At 41.8% G+C, this 25,386-nt stretch overlaps 1 protein-coding gene across 19 annotated transcripts in view; it reads right to left on the reverse strand.

The window, feature by feature from the left end:
• PTPRM (protein tyrosine phosphatase receptor type M) overlaps positions 1-22,759 on the reverse strand; it is a 416,336-nt gene extending 393,577 nt beyond the window's left edge. For all 19 annotated transcript variants that reach the window (XM_035126005.3, XM_088675354.1, XM_035126003.3 and 16 more), the window contains exon 1: positions 22,379-22,759. In XM_035126005.3, the coding sequence (XP_034981896.2) occupies positions 22,379-22,451 (73 nt within the window). In that variant the 5' untranslated portion in view covers positions 22,452-22,759. The remainder of the gene's footprint in view (positions 1-22,378) is intronic.
• Positions 22,760-25,386: the final 2,627 nt, after the last annotated feature.

Genomic DNA, 25,386 nt, shown 5'->3' on the forward strand with positions numbered 1-25,386 from the left:
TGGGACTCCAAAAACAATATGGTCTAGTGAGACAGGCAGGTTTGGCTTTTCTACCTATCCACGTGAGAAAAATCCAGCTGCAGTAGAAAGTAAAGTAATTAATGAAATTACCAAAAGAAAGGCTGAGAATGCTGCAATTCAAATTGCATCCAATGTCTTGCAAGAGGCACAAAAGGAAAAATAAAATATTTGTTTTTCTGCCCAAATCTCTCTAGGCCTACACGTTCTTTTATTATCTCCCCTACAGAGCAAAACTCTTGAAACAATGAATAACTATACTTTGCCTTCTGTTGCTATATAATGAAAAATAAATCAGAAAGTGCATTGCTTCCATGCCCAGCCACTAGTTGCCTCCAGCAATATGCACTTTTCGTCTTTTTGCCTTTATGCTTGTTTTTCTTCCCTCTGCAGATTTATTCTTCAATAAAGATACAACTAGAGCATTGAAGGTGGGAAGATCTCCCAACTTTATTTTACGATAAGTGGTTGACTTTATCATATGGGTAGAATGAGGTTTATACTTCCTAACAAATATATTGTTATGAGGTGTGGGTGCCAGGGTTTGTGGGTGCCAATTTCCCTAAATTGCTGGCTCTGATAGAATTTAAGCAATGCTTGGAGTGTTAAAACTGCCAGCTTCCTGTGTTTAGGAGATCACCTGAGAGATGAGCCATTAACAGAGAACAAAGACAAGGAAATGGGCTATCAGCAAAACAAAGACTGTGTGCCAAATGGCATATAGAGCCCTTCCCTGAGCTCAGAGTTAGTTTGGGAACACAATGGAGATTGCAGTTAGGATTGAAGTGGGCTGGAACGTGACCTACCGTAGAAGAGAAAAGTTGCAGTCTGTAAAATGCTGCAAACTGCAGCACAGGGTCAGAGAGCCGTAGCAGATTTATGTTTGGATCCAGGGCTGCAGCTATGGGAAAAGCAAGAACTTCTTGGAGTGTTACATGGGCATGTGGTTGGTTGCATTCCTGCAAGCATAAAGGTAAAGGTAAAGGTAAAGGGACCCCTGACCATTAGGTCCAGTCGTGACCGACTCTGGGGTTGCGCGCTCATCTCGCATTATTGGCCGAGGGAGCCGGCGTATAGCTTCCAGGTCATGTGGCTAGCATGACAAAGCCATTTCTGGCAAACCAGAGCAGCACATGGAAACGCCGTTTACCTTCCCGCTGTAGCGGTTCCTATTTATCTACTTGCATTTTGACGTGCTTTCGAACTGCTAGGTTGGCAGGAGCTGGGACCAAGCAACGGGAGCTCACCCCATCACAGGGATTCGAACCGCTGACCTTCTGATCAGCAAGCCCTAGGTCCAGTGGTTTAACCACAGCAAGCATACTGTCCACTTAATTATGCCACAGCAGTTGAGACTGATCCCATAAAACCAGGCAAGTCACCGTACCAACATTACCACCATTTTACCTGTTCATTTTGATTTTGTTCATACTGTACTGGTATTCAATCTAGATTGCACCTTCACTGCAATACTGAGTTTAGTCTCTGTTTATAGAATTGTGTCTGATTTTAATTTAACAGTATGTTTTGTAACAAATTGTTTTTTTCAACGGCTATGCATTTTGATACGTTGTTGTGAGCCGCTCACTGTGGAAAAGCACCATCATCTAACTAAATCAAGCAGCAAAGTGGATGACAACACTCAGAAAAGTAAGCACAGTGAGCACTTCAAGAAGAGGTGGCGGTCAAAGAGCACTAGCAGCCAGATATACAGTATATATAAAAAAGGCTCCACCAAGAGCTGCCTCTTGCTGATACAACATCTTTGCAATCCAGAACTCTTCAAAAACGCAACTTCTGAACCTGGTGTGAAGCTCACTGGAGAAGCTTCCTTTGTTGAAAATTAACACTTTTAATCCCTCATTTTATTCAGGAGAAAGTATCTCTTATTTTACGGGAAAGGGTCAAGGTGAAATGCTTGTGTTGTATAACTGCAGCTTGCTTGCACTCCCCTCTCTACTGAGCCCTCTAGACAGGAAAACCGATGCATATGAATTGAATACAAGTAACACTAATGCATTAATGACTGACATGTGGCAACAACACCAAGACACACAGATGCAGTTTGACATTAATGGAGAGATTTGCCTGTGGTCATACACACGGAGGGGGAAAAATAGACCCACCTGCCTCTTGCCTTTAACCTGGGTATGAAATCAAATGTCAGACAAGATTAATTAGATGCCTGGAGTTTTATTCTTTTCTGTTGATAGAAAAAGCACATTTCCATAATGCGAGGAAGCATTTATGTGCGTTGCAAATCAGGTTGACATTGAAGGAAGGTTTGCTTTATTGTGAATGCTGGCTGTGTGGTGCTTGTCAGTGCAATTACTTTCTACTCAAGTGGCTCGCTTTTTAACATTTTATTATCTTAAGAACAAAACTCCTGGAAGCAATAATTGTTTATTATGTAAATTCTTTAGATATTTTTTATTATGCTTGTCTATGAAATGATTAAACTTTGCTGCACCCCAGAAATGAATAGAATTTATTAATATGCAGCCAATTAGGGGGTAAAAAAAAGACAGCAACAAAATCACTGTACTGGTAATTAGTCACTAAGTACATAGTCAATTTTATACACTTGTCAGCTGCACCAAAAGTTCTCCTTTCACTTACTCAGAACCCTACATCTCTAGAATTATTTTATTTTACAAAACAATCACCACCCTATGACTGCAATATGGAAAAAAGGCAATATAGACAATTAACAAGATAGCAAATTTATTAAAATACCATAGATACCATGGTTGCCCTTTTTAAGGTATTCATGTTTTATTAACTGCAAGTGAAAGTCCTAAAAAGAGCTTTTGGTTTTGTGTTTTTTTTCTTGCAATTTACCAGATCCAAACAGGACAGAGCTTTTATAGCTACCCATAAGTATTTACATCACTAAGTGCTGTCTCTTAGAAGCTAGGAGTGTTTGAATGAGAGCCATGCACTGAAGCAATTTTTAAGTTTGACAGAAGCTTCATCTTCTTGGAATAAACTGCAGAGCTATGCTCCCCATCCTTAGAATGCCTTATCGTAGCCATGAAAGTTGACCAAAATGCTGTTACCCGACAAAGCTTCTTGGTTTTACAGTGCTTTAGATGTACACATTTTCTGGAACATTTTCTTCCGTTCCACAATGTAGTAATCTGCAATAGTTTCACTTCCAATATGGGTAGGAAGTGAGAAATATTTACAGCAGTAGCTCAGCTAGAATGCAGATGTTTATTATGTTACCTTTATAGTTTTTCCCTTAGATAATTGGGAAGGGAGTGCTTGGTGAACAAAAGAAACAGAGCATTGTGTAACTGTAAGGAGAACTCAAATGTTCTATCTTTGGGCCCAGTGACTGTACTAGTTTTATATTTTGTTATCGAAAGATGTGCAAGAATAGCAACCTAAGTCCCTGTTCTCCAGAACAGTAATATTTAAATTGCACTCATTGCTTTTGTGTAGAAAACACATCTTTACAGACCATTGGGGGAAATCAAACTTGACTTCAAACCTGACTTTCTCTTCTTCCACCTTATTATAAAAAAGATCAAAATATTCAACATGGAACAGAAAAAATACTTCCTTATGAAAGTGAAGTAGGAAAGAAAACAAGGCCAATTCTAAGCAGAGTCATTTCATCATTGGTCCCTGTGCCCACAATTTACCTTGCTAACTGTGGATGACATAAAGTAACTTTATAGTTTAAAAGTTATTTTGGGAAGATCTGCATATAGAACTAAACTGGCAGTCTTTAAAGAGCCTTCCAATAAGAAATAGAACACTTTTCCTCCTCTCCCTTCTGCAATCAGGAACTCAATTGTACAGACAACTGATACACCAGTGCTAACCGGCCAATTTCTATCAACAACATGAGGTATAAGATTGCTACTATTTTTACTGTCCCTGTTCCGACAGAGTCTGACGCACACAATGTTAGGCAATTAGGTAAAGCTTTTCCAAATACTTACAACCATGCCAGGTATAGCTCAGCTCACCTGCTGAATTTATATACAGAAACAGGGACATTTTTTTAAAAAAAGTGGAAACATACTGCACTACCAGAATGTAAGGAGAAGTATGTAGCCTCAGCACCAGTGTGTGTGTGTTCAAACATGTGCATACGTGCACAGGCACATATATTGCACTCTTGCAAATGACCACTTACAAAATGAAACTGCATTTCGTATACTCCACAAAAAGGTTAGACTGTTCCCTCCAAATGAGAAAGTTGTCCAGTGTGACAATGTCAGAATAGCAGTTTTTAACCAATCACAGAATCAAAACAATGCCAAACAATTATCTGAATTCAGACAGTGGAAAAGCACACAAGCACCACTCAACTATCACAATCTTCATTCAGATATCTTTAATAAAAATTTAATAAATCAAGTTTGTCTTAGCATAATGATCAACACGTTTGTTCAAGAAAACAGAATGATGGGCAAGAGCAGGGAAAGAACAAGTGGTCAGTCAAATAGTTGCAAGGAACCTGTCCACGTCCTCAGGCCTCAACAACCGATATTGATCATACAAAAATCAGCCCATATGGTGTATTAGATGGCGTACTCAAGTCTGTCACAAACATGGTACTCAAGTCAGCACAAAATTTAGAGATTTCACCTGCAACATGCCTAGAAAACTTATCACAGCAGGTCTTGGAAAATTCAAGCATCCCCATCACTGGGACAGGTGTTAATAAACCCCAAACAACATGGAACAGCTCTGCTGAATGGCTGCTTGAGGATGCAAGCATCATAGCAAAGAAAAATTACTTCTTTCCTGCCCTCACTGCCATGCAGTAGGCATGATTATGTGCTCTAACATGTGTTTTGTTGCCTTAAGTAATGATTTCTCTTAGCAGCCCAAGCTCTATAGTACTAGAAAGGGCACTCAGAAGCAATCATGTTGATGGTGCACTTTATCTTGCCATTCCAAAGTGAGACAACAGTATTGCCAACTCTGTTGATCAGAAAATTCCCCACAGCATTCAGGAATATCTCAGATTCCATAAGTCAAGGGATCGACTACCTCATGGCAAGATGGCTTTAAGAACCCACGTACAGATCCCCAATATGACCTGGTGCTCCACTACAGGATAGTCTAACTAGAGATGAGGGTGGTTTTGTACCGCACCTCCATTTGGAAGCTGTCAAGTTGAACGCACTCACAGAACCGCCCAAGAGTGATAAGCAGCCTTTTAAGCTATTTTCCAATTTGTACAGTAATTGTGGGTGCAACAGTTACATAAATCAACCAACCAGTGGTTTGCCATTGTAAGCATCTAAAATATCAAAGCTGTTAGGGAATTGTGGTCAAACAGCATTCCCTAATGCATGTCTCTTGAGAACTGAATAACACAGAAAATAAGTTTGCCTATCAATGCAAGTAACTTTGTTAAGTGGCAATTATGTCAACTACAGTACTACTACTGCCTAGTGAAGTGCTTTAAAAAACTGGCTTCTATACAAGACGCCTCAAAACTTCACAACACCATATCCGTTTTAGCTGAATAATTTTGTTTCAACCCTAAGCAGCATCAATACTAATAACATTTTGTAATAGAGATCTAATAGAATTGGATTAACAGAGAAGATGCAGGGGAAGAAGAAAAAGTTAACATAAGGACCCACAACAGAGAGGAGGGAAGTCCATGGGAATTTATGGAACTCTCTTTTTGTTTGGTTGGTTGGTGACTGTTTGTAAATTTGAAAAATTTAAATTTAAATCATTTTTTAAAATTCTGTAGGGAAAATATTTCCAGTTTGTATCGGTCTCTACAGCCACAGCAGGAACTGTAACTCCCCAACAGTCTGATTAAATCCCCGAAAGCACACTCTCCCATTGTCTCCTGAAACATAGGTAAAGGGACCCCTGGCCATTAGGTCCAGATGTGACTGACTCTGGGGTTGTGGTGCTCATCTCGTGTTACTGGCCAACGGAGCCAGCGTACAGCTTCCAGGTCATGTGGCCAGCATGACAAAGCCGCTTCTGGCGAACCAGAGCAGCACACGGAAAAATGTTTACCTTCCCGCTGTAGCGGTACCTATTTATCTACTTGCACTTTGAGGTGCTTTCGAACTGCTAGGTTGGCAGGAGCTGGGACCGAGCAATGGGAGCTCACCCCGTCACGGGGATTCAAACGGCCAACCTTCTGATCGGCAAGCTCTAGGCTCAGTGGTTTAACCCACAGCAACAATAATTAAACTATCACTACGTTGGATTGTAGGGGTGCAATCCCATTCCTCTACCCAGGGCCGGATTTAGGTTAGATGAGGCCCTAAGCTACTGAAGGTAATGGGCCCTTTATATGTCCAGCTGTCCTTTGTCAACAACAAATTGTCGCTGTTTTTTGTGTTGAATATATGCTATATGGTAATTTATAGACCTAATAGGTATCTAAAGCCATTTGCACATAACAAAATATGTATTTTATCAAAGTAATTTTGAACTGAAATACGGTACAATTACCTTAAGAAGAAGTATATTAATAGTGAAATAATTATTAAGATCTAACTTAAAATTTTGGAAATGTACATTGTTGTTTTTTCTTATAAATTTTTTGGGGGGGCCCTAAGAGAGTGGAGCCCTGAGCTATAGCTTGTTTAGCTTATACGTAAATCCGGCACTGCCTCTACCATATAAGCTGGAATGTTGGCTCAGAAAGTTTCTGAACTAGCTCCATGTCCTGTGAAGGGATTCACCATGAACTCATCTTCTTGGCCACATATGCCTACATCAAACTGGAGATCACTGATGGACCAGTGCTGATGGAGCAAGCTCTAAGTATTTAAGCCATTTCAAAATTCGGTTCAAACAGATCTACATCAGAAAAACATCTGCAAAAAGCAACTATTCTCTCTGTTGCGGGGGGTACGGCTGTTAGGTGAAGATCTGCAACTAGTACTCAAGTTAAGAAAATAATTCAGTTTGCTGCTTAGGGCTGTGGCAGCTCTGCAGGAAAGACAACAGTTAAAACTCAATTTTTACTTTGAAGATGGCAGCCGCAAATTGCTATGAATACACAAAGATCAGGAACTGCTGAGTAAAAAGGTGCCACTGTAACTCTTCATTATGGAGAAGTGCTTTTAAGATGTTAGATTCACATAAATACCCTTTCCCCCCTATTCCATATACAGTAGTTTAAAATTACCTCTCCCCACAAAGGATTTACAGCAAGTTGGCAAGATGTACAGAATGTACTCAATTTGGTAGGAACAGAACACTGTGCTTCTAAAGTTGAAAAACTAGCCGCTTGCTGAAGTGTCCTTTTAGCAGTCTCCCTTTTAGCCGTTGCATTAGAGCACAAAAACACTCCCCCATCATCGTTTCTCCAGTCCCCATGCAGTTTTCCAAAGCCCTGCAGTTTAATTCACCACAAAGACTTAATAAGGTTTAGACTCTTAATACAATTAGTAATGTAACTCACAAATTAACCAACCCATTAGCACTCCAAAGAAACAATTCCAGAGAAACTCTAGCTAACATGGGGATTAAGAATGACTTCTTATGAAGTGAAAGATTGAAAGCTTTTACATATTGCTACATGTAACGTATATGAATATCATTTATTATACAGAAGAGCTTGACACACTGTTCTGGCGTTATTTGATTTTCCATAAAATGATGAGAAAACCTAATGCTTACTGTATAGAAACTGGCAACTCTCATGGCCATCTAAGAAAAAGCAATGTTCAACATACATATTGTGCTAACATAACTTTCAAATAAAATTGTAATACAGTGGAACCTCGGTTTGCGACCGCCTCCATTTACGATAAACTTGGAGAGTGACCGCCGCGGATCCGGAAGTATTTACATCCGGGTACCGCACGCATGCGCAGAAGCGATCTGCGCAGCTCACCTATGCGCAGATGCACTCTATCGGTGCTTCGCAGAAGCGTGCCTTCGGGGAGCAACCGGCTCTCCGGGACAGATCGTCATCATAAACCGAGGTACCATTGTATGCCCCCCCTTTTTTTAATGCTAAGGTAAAGCGCCAACACATACTCTAACGGCACTGAATTAAATCAAAGTGTTGTTAAATAAGATAAACTGTTATATATATGTGTGTGTGTGCACCAAATCACTACTTTAACAATTACTAATGACAAGTATTCAGTTTCCAGCACAGTTTTAGATTTTTTACTAGCTGCAATCTGAAGATCTTATTCAGGGCTGTATTATCCATTAGGCTTTGTGGTGCCCCACACCAGGGCGCCTACCCATCAGGGGCGCCCAGTAGCAGGCGTCTGGGACCGAGATCTGGCATCCAGGAACAGCTGCATGGTGCTCATGTTTGGGGCAAGTGAGCGAGGCGCTGCCACTGAAGCAGTCAGCTCCAAGCGCCTGGCCTGGCCTTGCTCTGCTACCACCCCTCCTCCGTTGCACTTGCAGGGGCCGTGTTATTGTCCCAAACACCACGTTTGGAATACTGCAGCGCGCTCTATGTTTGGCTGCCTTTGAAAAGTGCTATTATAGAATAGTAAGAAGGCAATCTGAGCTGTAGCTTTTTCTCTGTCTCCTTGCTCAGATTCAAAGGGGACGGCAGCTAGTGACAGCAAGGAGATACAGCAGCATGGGGGAACAGAGCAGCAGGGTGGAACGCCTGGGAATGGAGGCCCCTCCTGAGTTGTATGTAACTTCTTATGTTACAGACCAATGTGGGCTGTGATTCAGGTACTGTATGAATCAGGCCTCAGAGTTGACACTGATCCAATACACTCATACGGTACCTCATGTTGTGTCTACTTCAGGTTGCGTCTTTTCAGCTTGTGAACGCGGCAAAGCCGGAACTGTTTACATCCGGGTTTCGCCGCGTGTGCACGCACAGAAACATTATGCGCGCTTTGCACATGCGCAGAAGCGCCGCTCTGGTTGCGGACTTTTCGGGGTGCAAACGGCACCCCGGAACGGATCATGTCCACTGTAATTATCACCAGCTATCATGCAAAGGTTTTCAAGCCATTATCTACTCATGTTGTGGTAGTTTCTCCTTGCCTTCAAACTCTCCTGGGAAGATGTCACGACTAGATCTAAAGCCTTACTAGAATCCACCTCGTCAACTGCATTTCTCTGCCTAAAAACAAATTAAAGAAACCCTGTTTGTCTGGCATAATTGTAATGACAGCTGACTGCTTTTTAAAAAAACCCACACAATTTTCCTTAGTGTGGCTTAGTCATTGTTTTAATATTGGTTCTATACTTACTTTCCACGTACAGAATGCAAGCAAATCTCTCTTTTTTTAAAGAGGCTTGCTGCTTTCTTGAAGCAAGCTATGATTAAATATAATTTCTTCAGAAGCAGGAACTACATAACCCTTTCTCCTACTTCATAACCATCTGGTTTTCAATGTTATTTTTGTAGTGCTTAGGCAACACAAATACCGTATTCTGAATGTTCTACAGCTTCAACTCCAATGCCACACAGCAATACTAAAATGTAAAATACTGCCATGAGAATTGAATGGCATTTTTGTAGACTTCTAGTTCCGTTTAAAGCTAAAAGCAGTGTTCTAGGCGCATTTTGTGACAGGGAGTTTCATTAGTGAGAGCAGTTTCTGAGGTCTGGGTGCAGTACTGTGCCTAATATTTCAGATTAAAACTGCAGTGGAAGGAAAGGAGGACCTTTTTCTGCCTCCCCATTTCCAGCTACCCTCTGAAGACTGGAGCAGAGAGCCTCTTAAGAATATTAGTGGGGTGGGTAGGGGGAAGGACTAGACCATGTGAAAAATGAACGTAATATTTTAGCTGCAGTTAATTCATTTTCGGCTTTGTTTCTTGTTATTAAAAAAGTGTACCTGGACATTCCATTGTTGCGCCCATGACCTAGGTTTAAGCTGCCATTTAGCTCCTAGCTTTCATATACTGTATCTCAGTTTCTAAAACTGGCTAAAAGGGTTTCTAATGCTTAAACTCTGCTCTTAAATTATTTCCATCTCCATCTTGAGCTCATCTTAATATAAACACACTGCAGTTTATCACTGAGCAAAGCAAAACATAATCTAGGTAAATTTATTTCCCTTACAGATACAATATCAATATAATATTATGGGTAGCAATCTTTCAGCTGAAAAATATACATTGTGGTCTTGCATAACAGCCATTTGTATCCTGCCATGCCTGCTGCCAGCTGTTGCTGTCAAATTCACACTGTGACCACATCCATTATAGGCCAATCAAAGATAATCTGAAAAGTGCTAGGAGATACCTGTTCATATTTACAGGATTGTAGCCAGAATGGGGCCAGTGAGTGCACTGCCCACATGGAGTTCCATGCCTTTTTGTTTGTTTTTTAAACAGTCCTTTGAATTGTGACACCAAAACATTTTCCATTTTAGGAGGGAAAACGTGCTTTAAGCAAAGAAACATGTTTAACTAAACAAAGAAACCTATGGTGCTTCAAAGTGCTTGTGCTGCAAATTCTACCCATTTCATGCACCTAAGATTTTCTGGGCTCAGGTTAGCACTTTAAACATTACTACTGCACTGACCTTGTTTAAGTGATCCTGGGTATATTGCCTTCCAATACATTCTGCAGGGCATGGAACTTGTCATCATCTGCTAGATTTACTCCCATCTGGACGTCGCTACAGGTCTTCATATACAAAATCGGCCAGGCACAGGAACAGTTTTTTCCCTTGTGCCATTAAATTGTTGAATTTGTAGATGTGTAGCTGAAGGGGAGTTCAATTATGGGTGGGTTTCTTTGCTTATTTGTATTGTGAGTGGAACAGTGTGTGTACGTTTTCATTGCAATGTAGCCGAAACAAATTACAAGTATGTTGGAAAACGTACATGGCCAATAATAAATTATTTATTATTATTATTATTAAATAAGTAAGGATGTCACCACTTCAATATTATTCTACTTTAACCCCTAGTCAAACACTGGGGTCAAATGTATCCCAACAGTGCTTCTAAAATTTAAAAAAACTCATACAACACCATGTTTTCCATAACTCTGTGGGTTAAGTATTCCACAACTATGATAAAGTGAGAATTTTCATATGGCGCTTCATGGCATATCAGTTACTATATTTTTTCCATGTGTAACACGCACCCGTGTATAAGCCACCCCCTATTTTGGGGGACTCAAAAATAAGAAAATTTGTGGATATTGCCAAGAGTTCTTGGGCTTTTTTGGAGGGGGGGGGGATTGCCAAAAATCACTCACCTGCCTGAACGCTTCCTATCACACACTATGCAAAAGCCACCAAACGTCTGACCGTGTGCCGCCAGCAGCCACCTATCACCCGCCCAACTGCCAATGCAACAGCCAATCAAAAACAGCCCTTGCCGTAGCCAACAATCACCGCAATACTGCCACAGACAATCTACAGCTCCTAGCAGCAACCAATCCCCCATCCCCACAATGCACTATCCATGTAGAAGACGAGCCCAATATTCCAACGCTACATTAATGTAGAAAGTCCTTGTCTTGTGCACGGAAAAGTATGGTATATCCTTAAACTGTTGGGATCAATTTCTGCCCTATTTGACCACAAAAAAATATTGAAAATTGAAAATCCATGCACATCAGGTACCAGGGATCAAAGTGACCCTGCAAAAAGCTGCTTTAAAATAAGCAAACCTACCCTTGATGTCCATTAATGCTTAGACCAGAACCTGTTATTTCCAGTTCTTGTTTATTTCTTACCCACCTTTCACCATAAGGTCCCAGGGTGCGTTATACAATATCATATATCATTTTATTATTATTATTACAGTGGTACCTCTGGTTACTAACTTAATTTGTTCCAGAGATCTGAGACACACTTTCACTAATGGGGCCTCTTGCTGCATGTGCACACAATTTCCGTTTGCATCCCGGGGCAAAGTTTGCAACCAGGAGCAGCTAGCGGAGTTCGTAACCCAAGGCGTTTGTAACCAGAGGTACCACTGCACATTTATAGACCATCTTTATCTTCCATGGAGCTCAAGGTGGTTTATGTGGTTCTCTTCTTCCACAATTAATCCACACAACAACTCTGTGAGGTAGGTTAGGCCAAGAGATGGTGTTTGCCCAAGGTCACCCAGTAAGTTTTATGACTGTGTGGGGATCCAAACCTTGGTCTCCCAGGTCAGACTCCAACACTCTAACCACTACGCCACACAATTATAGAACAAGTAAAACCTTTCCAAACAGACAGAACATATTCTTGAGAAAATTATTCTCCCCCGCTAGTTTCATAATAGGCAAATTCTCTCACTTTTCTTAAAATCAGTGCAAACAGATTCAATGGTCTATAATATCGCACAGGCTTCCAAAATCCCTTCGCAAATATCATTTTTTAAAATCCAGTTAGAATCTTCTTCATGACCCAACAAAGCTTCTTTTTCCTATCTTTGCTATTTGCAGAGATCATGTTGAACAATACATAACTAATTCTGGTTTTGGAGCCATTTTGACCCCAGCTGCATCAGCAAGTATTTGCAAGCAATAAAGGATGTAAAGGGGAGAAAGAACCAAGAGCAATTGTCACCATTTGAAGTTAGCTCCAAAAATAGCCAGCTGATTACCACCATATTGGAGCAGGTTTAGAAAAGGGGGACTAATGGTTTTTTGTTTAAATTTCACCTCAATTCACCTCAAAGCAAGAGCAGCTAGAAAACAAATCAAGCTTTGTAGAAACAGGTTGTGGTTTGTTTGATCTGCGCAGTGACTCATGATTTGTTGAGCAAACCATTGTTAAGACAAATCATGACACAGTGTTATGTGCAAACACAACCAATCAATTATTGCCCACTTGTAAACCAGCATTCTCAGTAAGATTTCTAACAGTCTAGTTCTTAAAAATTCAGATTGTAGAGTCAGTTTTGGAAATAAGATAGAGGTTGGCTGTTATTAATACATGCTCTTTCACTCTATATATGCACAAAGCATACTCTAAAAGCAGCTCATCCTATTAAATATACCTCAGCACTGTTTCTACATTGCCCAGGATATGACAAGTATGACGGGAGACAGACTAAGGCTACAAGGGCCACTAGAAAAGCCTTTTACGAGTTGTTAATAAATTATCATCTTCACAATGCTTTTATTTTTCTTTTAACAGTATCTACTAAAATGGCAGATGCCATCAGGTGCAGGGCAGATTTCTCTTGTCTCCTACCTGTTCCTTCTGCACAAGGGTGCAAAACTGAAGAAAGCAGGAGCCCTGGCCATATAACAACTCATTAACAAGGCAACAAATGGTAAAAATTTGACAATACATGCAGACTGGAGATAAGAGTAGAGCAGCACTCATAAGTTAAACCATTAAGGAAATAAAAGCCTCCTGCGGAGCTATACAGAACCTGACAACAAGCAGGGAATGAGTATTTAACAGCTTTATTAGAAGTGCGCATGCATTGTCATAGTAAATTACATTTAATCCCAGTCACATTACAGCAGTGCACAACAGTTTGGGCTGAGCATTTTAAATGATACTCAATGTATGTACAAGAATCTACAACGTGTTATAGATTTCTGCCAAATCAGACTTTTTGTAAACAGCTTAGAGGTTTTGTTTACAATCAAGTGGTATATAAGCTTAGTTTAAAATAAAAATAAAAAACCAAGCAAGATTACCAGACTATAAGTGTGGAGTGGAGTAGCCAGAGTTCTGTAAGGACTGCTCTCTGCCTTGAAGGCCTTTTTCCACCTGGCCTGGAAGGGCAGAGCCCAGACTGACTACAGCTACAAAAGATTAGACTGCTGAACAGTGTGAAGTTTTTTGTTGGGGCTGTTATTGCTATTGGTTATTTGTACAGTGGTACCTCTGGTTACGCACGGGATCAGTTCCAGAGGCCCGGCTGTACCCTGAAAAGTCCGTAACAAGAGGTGCCCTTCTGCACACACGCACGGTGTGATTGAGCACTTCTGGGCACACACACACACACACACGTGGCAAAACCCAAAAGTATACACTTCCGGGTTTGCCACATTCACAACCCGAAGTTTACGTATCCCTCCGGATCCAGAGGGATACATAAACAGAGGTACAACTGTACCTTTATTTTAGAACTTGTGATTTATGTGCAAATTGTTTGGTTTGGTTGTGTATTTTTAAATGTTTATTCTTCATGACTACTTTTGTTATGTTGTAGTTATGTATTTTTTCATGTTTTAAGCAGCCTTGAGCATGGTTTGAACTGTGGGAAGGGGGCATACAAATAAAATTATGTTTTGTTATGTATGTAATAAGTTTGTTAAACCATAGTTTACAGTTGCAAGTGAACTCAATACCAACCTATGGCTGCTTTCACCAGCTCCAGTATTTTCTTCCAGTCGTTACCACAGTTAACTACAGTGTCTAGTGTTGAGATCACCATTTTTTTCCAGCTCATGGGCACATCTGGAATTTTCAATAAGAATTCTGACACTACCAAAAAAATGCTGCAAATGGGGGATTTCCTTACATCTTGGAGGAGGTGTAACACAACTCTTGGCAAAGAGCAATGGGAATAGGGCGACGGGGGATTCTAGAGCCTTTATGGGCACTGGATAAAGTTTACATTGATACCATTGGAGGCATAGGCTATTGGGAATACCGGAGCTAGGATGTGTATCAACTTTTAAATGATTCCATTAGCCAATGGTAACAGAGCACACTCCTCCCACCTCAGACATCCAGCTGTGAGACCCTTTGTTTCTGAGTAGTGTAAGAAGAAACCAGGCAGGCAAGTGAACAGAGAAGGGTGGGTATGGCATATCAGTGTTCTGATTTGCTGGCATGCTAGGCACAGTTGCTCATGAAAAAACACAACAGCACATTCTCAATTATATGAGCTCTTTTTATATTATTGCTGTATTCAGCCATATGTCCGAATCTTATCACGAGTGCACAGTAGGCTACAACCGCAAGCCTCAAAAAGCCATAGTACCAACTCAGCAGTGCTAAGGCCCACCTTAACTACTTTGTTCAACTAGGACTACATAAAGATGTTCAGGAAAAAACATAGAAACTATGTGTCAGGTCAATAGCTATCAAGATAACTATTCTGGGTAGCTAGCTAAATACAGTTGTGAAAACTCTTACATCCATCCCCTGCTTTACTTAGCATCTAGTATGGAAGGGGATGTTGCCAGAGGAAAGGTTGGGTTTCCATCATGGCTAGCAGCTCATTCAGCCTATCCTCCATAATTGTATTTAATCTTTTTTCAGATTAAAGACACCCTATGATCATCTATGAATATAGTACATTAAGAAGCATTTCTTGCTCCCTTTCTAATTTATTGAAAATAAGATGTTGTTTCAGTTCTGCCCATAACACATAGGTTACTAAGATCTTCTCAATTCCATCCCTTTAAAATGGCAATCCCACTCACCATCACTCTTACTATAATTCAGCCTTTGGAATTCCTTGTTAACACCACTGGACAGGACTCAGTCTACAATATCATCGCTAAATTGGCAAAATGTTACTGTGGTTGTAATGACTTTGGCTAGTTTTTCGTTCGATCTCCTTTGGGCTAGCTACTCTTTCCTTTCACCACATTCCAAATACTCCCTTAGTCCCAAATTGCTGCTATATTCCCTGACACATACAAAATCTACAAGTTTCAGAACACAGTGCCACAACCAAAAAATTCAATTCCTAGCAAATTTAAAAGCAAACACTATTGCAGATAAGTTCTAAAAATGTATTCTAGGTGTACTAAAGAACTGTTTGTACCCAGAGGAATTCTTTATTTTTTCTCTCTTCGAAAATGAAACTTCTCATTGTGCTGAAGAAATGAGAGTCAAAGCACATCTAGTTCATGAGAGTACTAGACTTAATATTTCACCCACAGATGATCCCAAGACAATTTGTAATCCAAATTTCAGTAGCTTTACCCTCATAGAGAGTGATTTTGAGCAAAGTACATTTTGCCAAAGTTACATTTAATAGTATAGTTTCATAGTAAGTATTTTGTTTGAACAAACATACTAAAACATGCACACAGTCTAATTTTACAGTACTTCTTCAGCAAATGTACAATTGTTTCTGTAAGTTTGTATCCATCTGTTAAAGCCACTAGCAAAGTAAAGGATAAAAAAATATAAACAGCAAGCAAATGTATTATTACACAGACTTGGATGGATCCTGTTCTTTCAGGAGTTTACTTTCCTTCAAAAAGGTACGTAACTTACATTAGATCAAATTTTCAAATCACTCCAAATGCCTTAAATACTTCTTTGTGCCTCAAACTCAGAATGTGCCAAGTTCAGCATACAATCATGGCTTATGAACGTGGATTTAGAGATGCAGCTACACCTAGTGATCAGCAGTAGATCACAGCAAACAAAACTCGGTAGCTGAATGACTTCATGCCTTTAAAATAAAAACCAGAACACTAACAAAAGCCCAAGTGAGATAGCTGAAAACAAAATGTACAGGCAACACAAACCATCAAGAATTAAAATGTGGTGGTGTTTATATGTTTATTTGCTTGTTTACCTAGTAAACTTTGCCAGAACAGGTATTCCAAACTACCAATGAATGAAATTGAACACACTGGGAAAATTGAATTGCTAGAAGAATAATTTATTTTGCACTCATTTGATCACCAAAACAAATAAAGTCATCATTAAGTGCTATTAACTTAAAATAAAATAGAGCCAGAATTCAGAGGACAACTTTATGCTTGCCCAAGAACTTGTGCATACCACATCTTATGTGGGATTGTAACTTTTTTAATATTTTGAACAGGAAACTCCATTGCCACTTTGGAATGCAACCCTCAGCTACTACATAAAGTAGTTTGCTGTGTAGCATTGGGCTGTTATTTGAGAAACTGAAGTTCAAAGTTACCATAGGTGTGTGGGAAGTAGCTGTACGGTACTTGGAATCCTTGGGCATGGGTGTTGTTTTTTTTTAATGGCTGCAATGTATCTCAATTACCAAACAACTATAAAAACTACAGAACAGTATTTGTAGACAATTCTTAATATGAATCTAGTGAATTGTCCTGCTGCATCGGTTAAATCCTAAGCACACTGGATCTGTGTCAAGACTGCCACTGAATGCAACAGCTTTTGAAAAGAATTGCAGAGATGGCTTTTCTAGAAGGTCAGCCTAGTTTGGCTAGTTTGTTAATTTACCTCACTTCACTCCCAATGGGAAAGTCAGCTGCACACACACATCACAAATGACTGGAACATTTTCTCAGCTGAAGAACAGAGAAATCAGACACTAAATGTTCCCTCCCTCAGCCATTGCTACATGACTCTGGTGGGGTGGAGGGGTTGGGGGTTTTGTTTGTTTTTAAAAGAAAAGAAAAGCATTTTATGACTATACTGCAAATCCAGCCTCTACAATTGTCAATCGAACATTACATCTGCATTAAACACTTCTTTTTTTAAAAAAAATTACATATTTTGTTTGGTTATTTCAAGACACTGTAATTTTTCTGGAAGAGTCTGATAAGTAAACGTGAGACCAAATATGCATTATACGAGTTTCTTCAGCGTAATTACATCCTTGTAATATGCTGTAGGGTATACTTTTCTCCTCTATATTATCATAATAACAGTGCCATTTTAATCAGTGACTGAACAGAAAACTTTAATTTTTTAATAAGTAACACAAGACAAGTCATCATCATATAAGAAAAGAGACAGACAAGAAACAGTATAAAGAAAACACGAAGAGTGCTGTGTGTGCAGTTCCCAGCGCTGGGTCCCCGGTATCTACTGCCTGGGGCAGTGCGAGCAGTTCCTGTAGCTGGATTAAAACCAGGGTGATCCGATGTCTGGTGTGATCAGTTCTGACATCCTCCATCGTCCATTAGGGATGGGAGCAGGCGGAATCTAAATGTAGGCTCATCTCGCCTGTCTAATATGTAGCTGGCTCAGTCAAACTATCCATTGGAAGGGCATGCCTGGGCCTTTATGTGCATTTGTGTGCAGAGTGATCTTTGGGATTGGGACCTAGCCACATAAACTCTCAAGGAATTTCACCAGATACACAAAGCAAACAGAGGTAAGCACACACACAGTGATGCTCATCGCCCTACAACCACTAACCAGGACTTCCATGTGTTGAATGGACCATCAGAAATCTAACACCATAGACAAGACCACCATATTTCATCAAGCTCAGGGCTTTTCAATGGGGTCACTTTACACATCCAGCTGTGAGATATCAAACGTACATTATTAGCCAAATGCCCAGAAATCAAGTGGCATATGTGAATGAGTAGCTCTTATGCAGGCAGTTATTCACTGTGCAGAATGGGGATTGGAGACACATTAGTTGGCCCAATTCTCTCAGCATACCAGCCCCACTCTCCCCTGCAGCGCCTGATGTGCATGCATCATGTGGACATTACATTTGTATAGAGATCTACATGCCTGAAGTCTAATGTGCAAAGTCACAATCCATGTGCAATCCATATGCTCCATATTTGAGCTGTGCATGTGCTGTTTGTGTGGTCATGTATGAAGGCTCTATCAAAACGTTCAACATCCCAGTGCATTGTAGTGAGAATGACACACTAAAGTTCGGGTTTATATGGCAAAATTCCAATTATATTCCCATGCCTAGAAAGTAACCATAAGACTTTCAAACCAGCCTTTATTTCTCCCATCTGCAATTTTGCAGCCACAACAAGGTCTTTGTCTCACATATTGTGTTTAAAAACACAGGACTGCAACAAAGGCTTCAGAATGTTTGTATACAACACTGCACTGAATCAACCAATTATGAACCAGTTAATATATGTACTTTAATGAAAAACTGATTAATAGACATAGTTTTGCTTTGACTGCATCTATGTAAGGACGCTCCCAATATATTTAATACTGGCACCAGAACTAACTTTTAAATTCTAATATAGCATTTAAAATATGATGGTACTTTATAAAGGAGCAATTTCTTTGCAGTCTTGGTCACTTTCTTGTCCCCTTGTCCCCCCATCACTCTCAAATGAATACACATTGTAATAAAATGAGGTTGTACAGGTGGGCTGTAAAAGTTAATAGTTTTCCCAGTACTTTTAATATCACATCCTTTCCTTTACATAACGCTATATGTTACAAGAAGCCCATAAATACATTACTGACAGCAGATATAAACATTCAAAATTCAGGTGCTATGACAGCAAACACAACAAAGCTTCATGAAAATCCAAAGTTAAAATATTAGGTTGAAATCCTAACCGTTGTGAATACTTGGTTTTAGGCTTGCAGTATTAGGCAGTATAGAAGTTTTCTGCCACCACTTTATACAAGAAATAGCTGTATAGGTTAACAATAGGCCTCTCTGGGACAATATTATGTTATCAACAAAAAGCACCAACTTTCTGCAGGCTTTTTGAATATGTAACTCATTCAAAAAAATAATAAGGCTGTTATAAAAATGCATATTTTTCAAATTCCATTACGCCTCTATTGATAATCCGGTGCAATTGATATGAACTCATATGCACAGATTTTTCATTTTATACAAAGCATAAAATTTAAGATTATGCTGTTACTGACATCTCTTGTATCCGATTTCTATTTGAACAAAAGCATTTTCAAAAGTAGTTTGTTTTGCCTGGCACTGGCAAAATAAATAAATTTAAAATCAATGCTGATCAAAAAGAAGCATTCTGTATATTTAAATGTTGTCTACAACCATATTTCAATTGAAAGCATTAAATAGGCAAAACCTATTAACCATGTGGAGATTCCACGCACACTTACAGTGCATTCCTATGCAGGTTTATTCAGAAGTAAGCTGAACTGTGTTCAATAGAGCTTGCTGCCAATCAAGTGTGTATGGGATTGTAGTGTTGAATTCCTACTGCAGCAAAGGGGTTTACTTTTATATGCTTAGGATGAGGACATAAGCCTCAGAATAATCATTAGTTTTTACAAAATGACATGATCTTGGACAAGAATCACAACATTTTTGATACAATCCAAGAATCAATTGCTTTTTCAACTATAAATTATCATTACTGTTTATTATCTTTGTGGAATTTGTACACCTCAGGTGTTTATTTACAATTTCAAATTTGTAAGAATGTCACAGAAAAACTCAACGCTTTTTGCTAACAATAAACTTCTTCCAATAATATCTTGAAAACTTTTGCAACAGCAGCAACCCCAACAGAAATATAAATATTTACATAACTTTTTCTGTTGCTGATTTCCTAATGGGGACTTGCTGAACGTAAAACTGAAAAACTTTTGATACATGCAGATTCAGTATATAGCAAGGATAGGGAAACCTGTGGCCCACCAGATGTTATAGGGAATCCCATTAGCCCTAGTCTGCATGGCCAATGGTTAGGATGGTAGGCCAGGAGTGTGTAGAAGGCCATAGGTTCTCCAACTCTGGTATACGGCATTACAAAAAAATAATGGTAAGAAAAGCTCATCTGTTATCTTGACAACTTTCAATAATTTCTGCAGTTGCCCATACTCTATGCTCCAAATAATAGTGCTGTCTGCAGTACCTACCATTACTCATGTAGATATTTACCCACAAAGGCACAACAGGCTTTTTGGCATACAACTTTCAAATACTTATACATGAAAACTGGTCTGAAGCTTACTGACTGGAACAGGAAACTGGTTTTCCTTTTTTGCAAGCCAGTGGTAACGTAGGTAGGCTAATAGAAGCATCAATTATTACAGAAGTGGCGTTGAGATAGTATTGTTTCTAAGTAGAGCAAGCACACAGTTCTGCACATGCAGCCCCACATAAAATGCTCATTTTTTCCAATATTTTGACAAGTTGTGCTGCAAATTATGCAGCTAAGCTGAGGTATGGCTTTATCCCAATAAAGTGAGAGAGCTAACTGAGTAAAGTTTCATGATTCACAGCTCAGCTACAAATAGCCTCATTGAAACCAGAGAAGGGACGGGGGAGAGTTTTTCTTCAGAATTGTATTTCATACCAGGGGAAACCTCTGGAACGCCTCTCTCGCAATGAACCTTCTGACTTATCTAGAAATGTAGAAGAGAACTTTTGAGAAAACACATGCTGCTTTTATACACACAGCGTCCCTGGAACATTCCTTTAAACCAGAATGTGTTTACAGAAGCCATGAAGAGCCGATTTCTTAAAATCCAAAACTTAAGTTACACAAGGGTGCTGTACACAAGTACTACTTAATGCACGAAGCACCAAGTACCCTGCAGCCAGGGCAACAACCAGAGTCCTACTTCTCCTCCTGATCAAAGCACGTAGAAGAACATGGAACCCAGATGTCTTCAATTTCTGTCATAGGTTTCTAGAGTTCATATGAAAAACAAACAAAATGAGCCCAAGTTACTCATTCCATCCAACTATGTGGAACTAACTGTTTCGTAATTCAGCTACAGACCAAAATTAGAGGGCTGTATGCCTCACACGCACCGTTAAAGCATGTTACACACACTGGAGGGTAGCCAGAGGAAAAGAGCCCAAGCAGTGAGGATGCTGAGGCAGTAAACGCCTGCCAGGTAGAATGAAAAAGTTACACTTTGATTATCACTTCGCTGCTACAAAGTGGGGAGAAATTAAGGAATCACAGCACAGGGCACTGCTTTGTCCAAAGCTTGACACAACTTGACCAGCACTGGAAAACACTTCTTCACAACAACTCTTAAAAGTTCGGGACCCCTGCGTCCCCCTGACACACCTGGACGCCGTACCAAATGAGCTGTCAGTCACACAGCATTCAAGGCACAAAGGTCGCCTCCACCCCACAGTAGTCCAGCGAGGACTTGCACTCCATAAACTGGGTGTCTAGTCGAACTGGAGAGAGGGGTCCGCGCAAGGTATTCTGGGCAGCTTTCTCTTGCCCAACTTTTCTCGCCACCCAGCACGAGAGACCGTGGGCTCCAGCGCCCCCCTCCACGCCGGGCGCCACGAGCCTCGGCTCAGAAAGCGGCCAGCAGCCCGCCCGTCCGCCCGCCCGCCTGGCCTCGCCTAGACGGAGCGTCCCTGGCTGGGAAGGAAGAGAAGCCCGGACCTTTGCAACTGCTAGCCGGGAGCAGTCAACTGGCAGAAAGTTGTTTGGGGTTGGATTTAAAGCAACGGCCCTTCAAATATATATTTTTAATGTAATGGTGTGTTGTTTTTTCCAGAATTCCGATTTCCCGCCTCCCTTTCGAGGGAGGGAGCTCGTCGAGTCGTGCCAGACTCCGCAGCAGCCTCGCTCCGCGTCTTGCACTTTTCCACCCGGCAGCCAAACTAACGGGATCCCTCCCTCGGCGCCGCGAACTTCCCCTTCTCCCTTCCAAGCGTCTCTCTCTCTCTCAAATCCACCCAGCAGCTCCAAGGGTCACACCCGCCGAGGGGGGGGAAATACCTCCCCATTCCCCAAGGCAGCCCGTCCCGCTTCACCTTTCTTCACACAAAGCTCCTCGAGGAGCCCAGCAGTCGCACAGAGTTCATTATTATTATTAAAGGGACTCCGCGGGGTTTGCATTACCTGTGAACGTCTCGGCTGCCGCTGCCAGCAAAAGTCCAGCCAAAGTCAGGAGGCAAGTTTCAACTTTCCCCATATTTCCTTCGTCTCGAGAAAGACCCCCCTCCGGCCCTCCCCGGTCCTGGGGGGTTGGGGAGGCTGGCGCGGGCGCCCTCCGTGGCCCTTTCCTCGCGGGGTCCGCCTGCCTGAGAGGGGGCTCCGAAAAGCAATAGTAGCAGCAGCAGCAGCAGCGTCGCGTCCCCGTCAGCAGCGCCCTCCCGGCCCCCGGGAAACTCCCGCCAGCTCGCGCGCTCCCTGTTGCGCCGCTCCAGCCCCGCAGCCGCCCAGCCGCGAGCGCCGCGCCGTCTTCGCGAGGAACTCTCTCCTCGCTCCAGTCCCCGCACTGACTCGCGCTCCCCCCGGCAGCCAGGCAGGCAGGCAGGCGCTGAGCAGGCAGCCGAGAACGAGCCAGCAGCCAAGTCACGCCCAGCCGCCGACAAGGCCGCCTTTCTCCCGCTAGAGGGCGAGTGGCGCCAAAAGCGACACCCCCGCCAGGATGGCTGGCTGGCTGGCTGCTCGCTCCGAGGAACTCGCCGCCGCGTTTGCTCTTGTGGGAGGGAGAAGCTAACGGGACAGGCGCGCTAAGTAGCTGTTGCTGTTGCTGTAGCTGCGGCGGCGACACGAAAGTCTTCTTTTTGAAATGCCCGCACGAAGGTAGGCTCCGTGAGAAGAGTGGAATAGCGCCGGACGGAAACGGGGAACCAAAACTGCGAGGAAAATGCAAATGAACAAAGCAGCAGCTCGCGGGAGAAGAAGTCCTGCCGCGCACGAAAGAAACTGGGGGAAGTTTGTTGCTGGAAGCCGGGCAGTGCGCTCTTCTCCGCTTTATCCCGCGATTCAATTTGAATCCGCTTTATCCCGCGATTCAATTTCTTATTTATTTCGCAGCTGCCCCAATGCTAAGCAGTAAGTCGTTTTGAGTCTTCCCCTCAGGTGAGTGTTGCAGCTGCGCGCAACGTTAATTATTTGGAGCCAATCCGGGCCGGCTCTGGCTCCTCTTTCAAAGCCCCGAAACTTCGGCAGGACGCGGCAATTAAGGGCGCGCGGCTGGCCCCGTGACGTGTGCAGAGCGTGCTTTTCCCTGGCTCGGATGACCACAGCCAACCTCTGCACGCGTCTGAGATCGCTTGGAAAGAATTCCAGGCGAAGGCTATTTGCGGGGCTTTCTGTTTTTTGTTACGCCATTCAGACGCTTAAAATCGGAAAACGAATAAGGCAAATCATCTGCAGCTGCATTCGCGTAGCAGTTTATCCCATTTTCACGACTGTTGATTTCCACATTACTGCACATTTGAGCTTTCACACAATGTAAAAGCCATTTCTGGAATTATGGTGGAATACAGTGCAAAGGGATGGGGGTAGCACTGTGGGTTAAACCACAGAGCCTAGGGCTTGCGGATCAGAAGGTCGGCAGTTCGAATCCCGGCGATGGGGTGAGTTCCCATTGCTCAGTTCCTGCTCCTGCCAACCTAGCAGTTCAAAAGCACATCAAAGTGCAAGTAGATAAATAGGCACCGCTCCGGCGGGAAGGTAAACGGCGTTTCCGTGCACTGCTCTGATTTGCCAGAAGCCGCTTAGTCATGCTGGCCACATGACCCAGAAGCTGTACACCGGCTCCCTTGGCCAGTAAAGTGAGATGAGCACCACAACCCCAGAGTCGTCTGCAACTGGACCTAATGGTCAGGGGTCCCTTTACCTTTACAGTGCAAAGTTTAGCACATATTCCCATATTGTCTGCAAGCGGGTTTACCAAAATGGCAGAGAAAAGTAGAGAACGACAAGGCAGCAAGTGCAGTTGGACATTTGTGGACAACTAGTTAATTTCTTTGGAAGAACTAAAGTCTAAAAGTTATTAGCAGTGAGGGCTTGTATTTTGTCTGTTCAAGTTTAAGGGGCATCCTTGAGAGTAACACCTTCCTCTTAAGCTTGGCTCTCTGATTACAATTGTGTGGGGAGACAAGTTACAATGAGGGAGGTGAACTCTGCACATGTTTTCAACATGCCTTTCCAGATCTCTCTCCACGAAGCCCTAGTTTAAAAATTGAAAGAAATGTCATTCCTGTATAGTATGGAGCATTATCCCCAGTTTTTTAAAATATGTTTCCCACACCCCTTTCCCCTCTGCTCCTTCCATTTTCCTACATCTTTTGGCATCCCTTCCCAAGGAAATGATGCAGTCAGCCTGCTGTGCCTGCTCTACCTCTGCAGAAAAATAATTGGAGGTGGGAAAGAAGAGGGAGGTGTTCTTTCTGATCCCTGCAAATTGCTACCTTTTGCCTTCCCACCAGATATTTCTTTTTCTGCTTAAGAACATGTTCCTGTAACTATTTTAGGGTTATTCACCCTCCACCCTGTCACACAGAGGATTTCAGCAAATATGCAGAAGGAACCACATGGGAAGATTGTCCGCTCCTCACTTAAGGAGAAGGTTGCAAATAGGCTTCTAAAAGTGGCCTTTTCTTTCACAATTCCAGTGACAGAGTCCATATAACATTTGAACTAACCTTGCCCTGTGGACAACAGCAAACAAACTTCAGCTTAGTCAACACCAGGTCTAGACTTTTTAACTTCTTCAGTCTTTTTTATCAGTATAAATAACCCATTGCTTATCCGTTCTGATCAAACTACACGTTACATTAAGCACAAGGCTGCTTAACTTTGTTATTTTATTTTGAATGGGGGAAAAACAGCAGACAAGCATCAATCCAATAACAAACAACCCACAAGGATTACCAGAGGGATGCTGATGGCTGCACACGCACCCAGAGAAGCCTTCCTTCTCCAGAAAAAGAGGCGGCGTATGTACAGGTACAGCTTTCCAGAAGGAAAGAAAGGGGAGCAATCAAAGACATTTCACCGATTTTATCCTCACAACAACTCAGGTAGGTGGGTTAGGCTGAGGGATGGTGACTGGCTCAAGGTCACCCAATGAGCTTCCTGGCTGACTGAAGATCTGAACCTCTGGTCTTAGG

This window comes from Zootoca vivipara, chromosome 8, assembly GCF_965207765.1.
Source record: "Zootoca vivipara chromosome 8, rZooViv2.hap1.1, whole genome shotgun sequence".
In the NCBI taxonomy this organism is placed as follows: domain Eukaryota; kingdom Metazoa; phylum Chordata; class Lepidosauria; order Squamata; family Lacertidae; genus Zootoca; species Zootoca vivipara.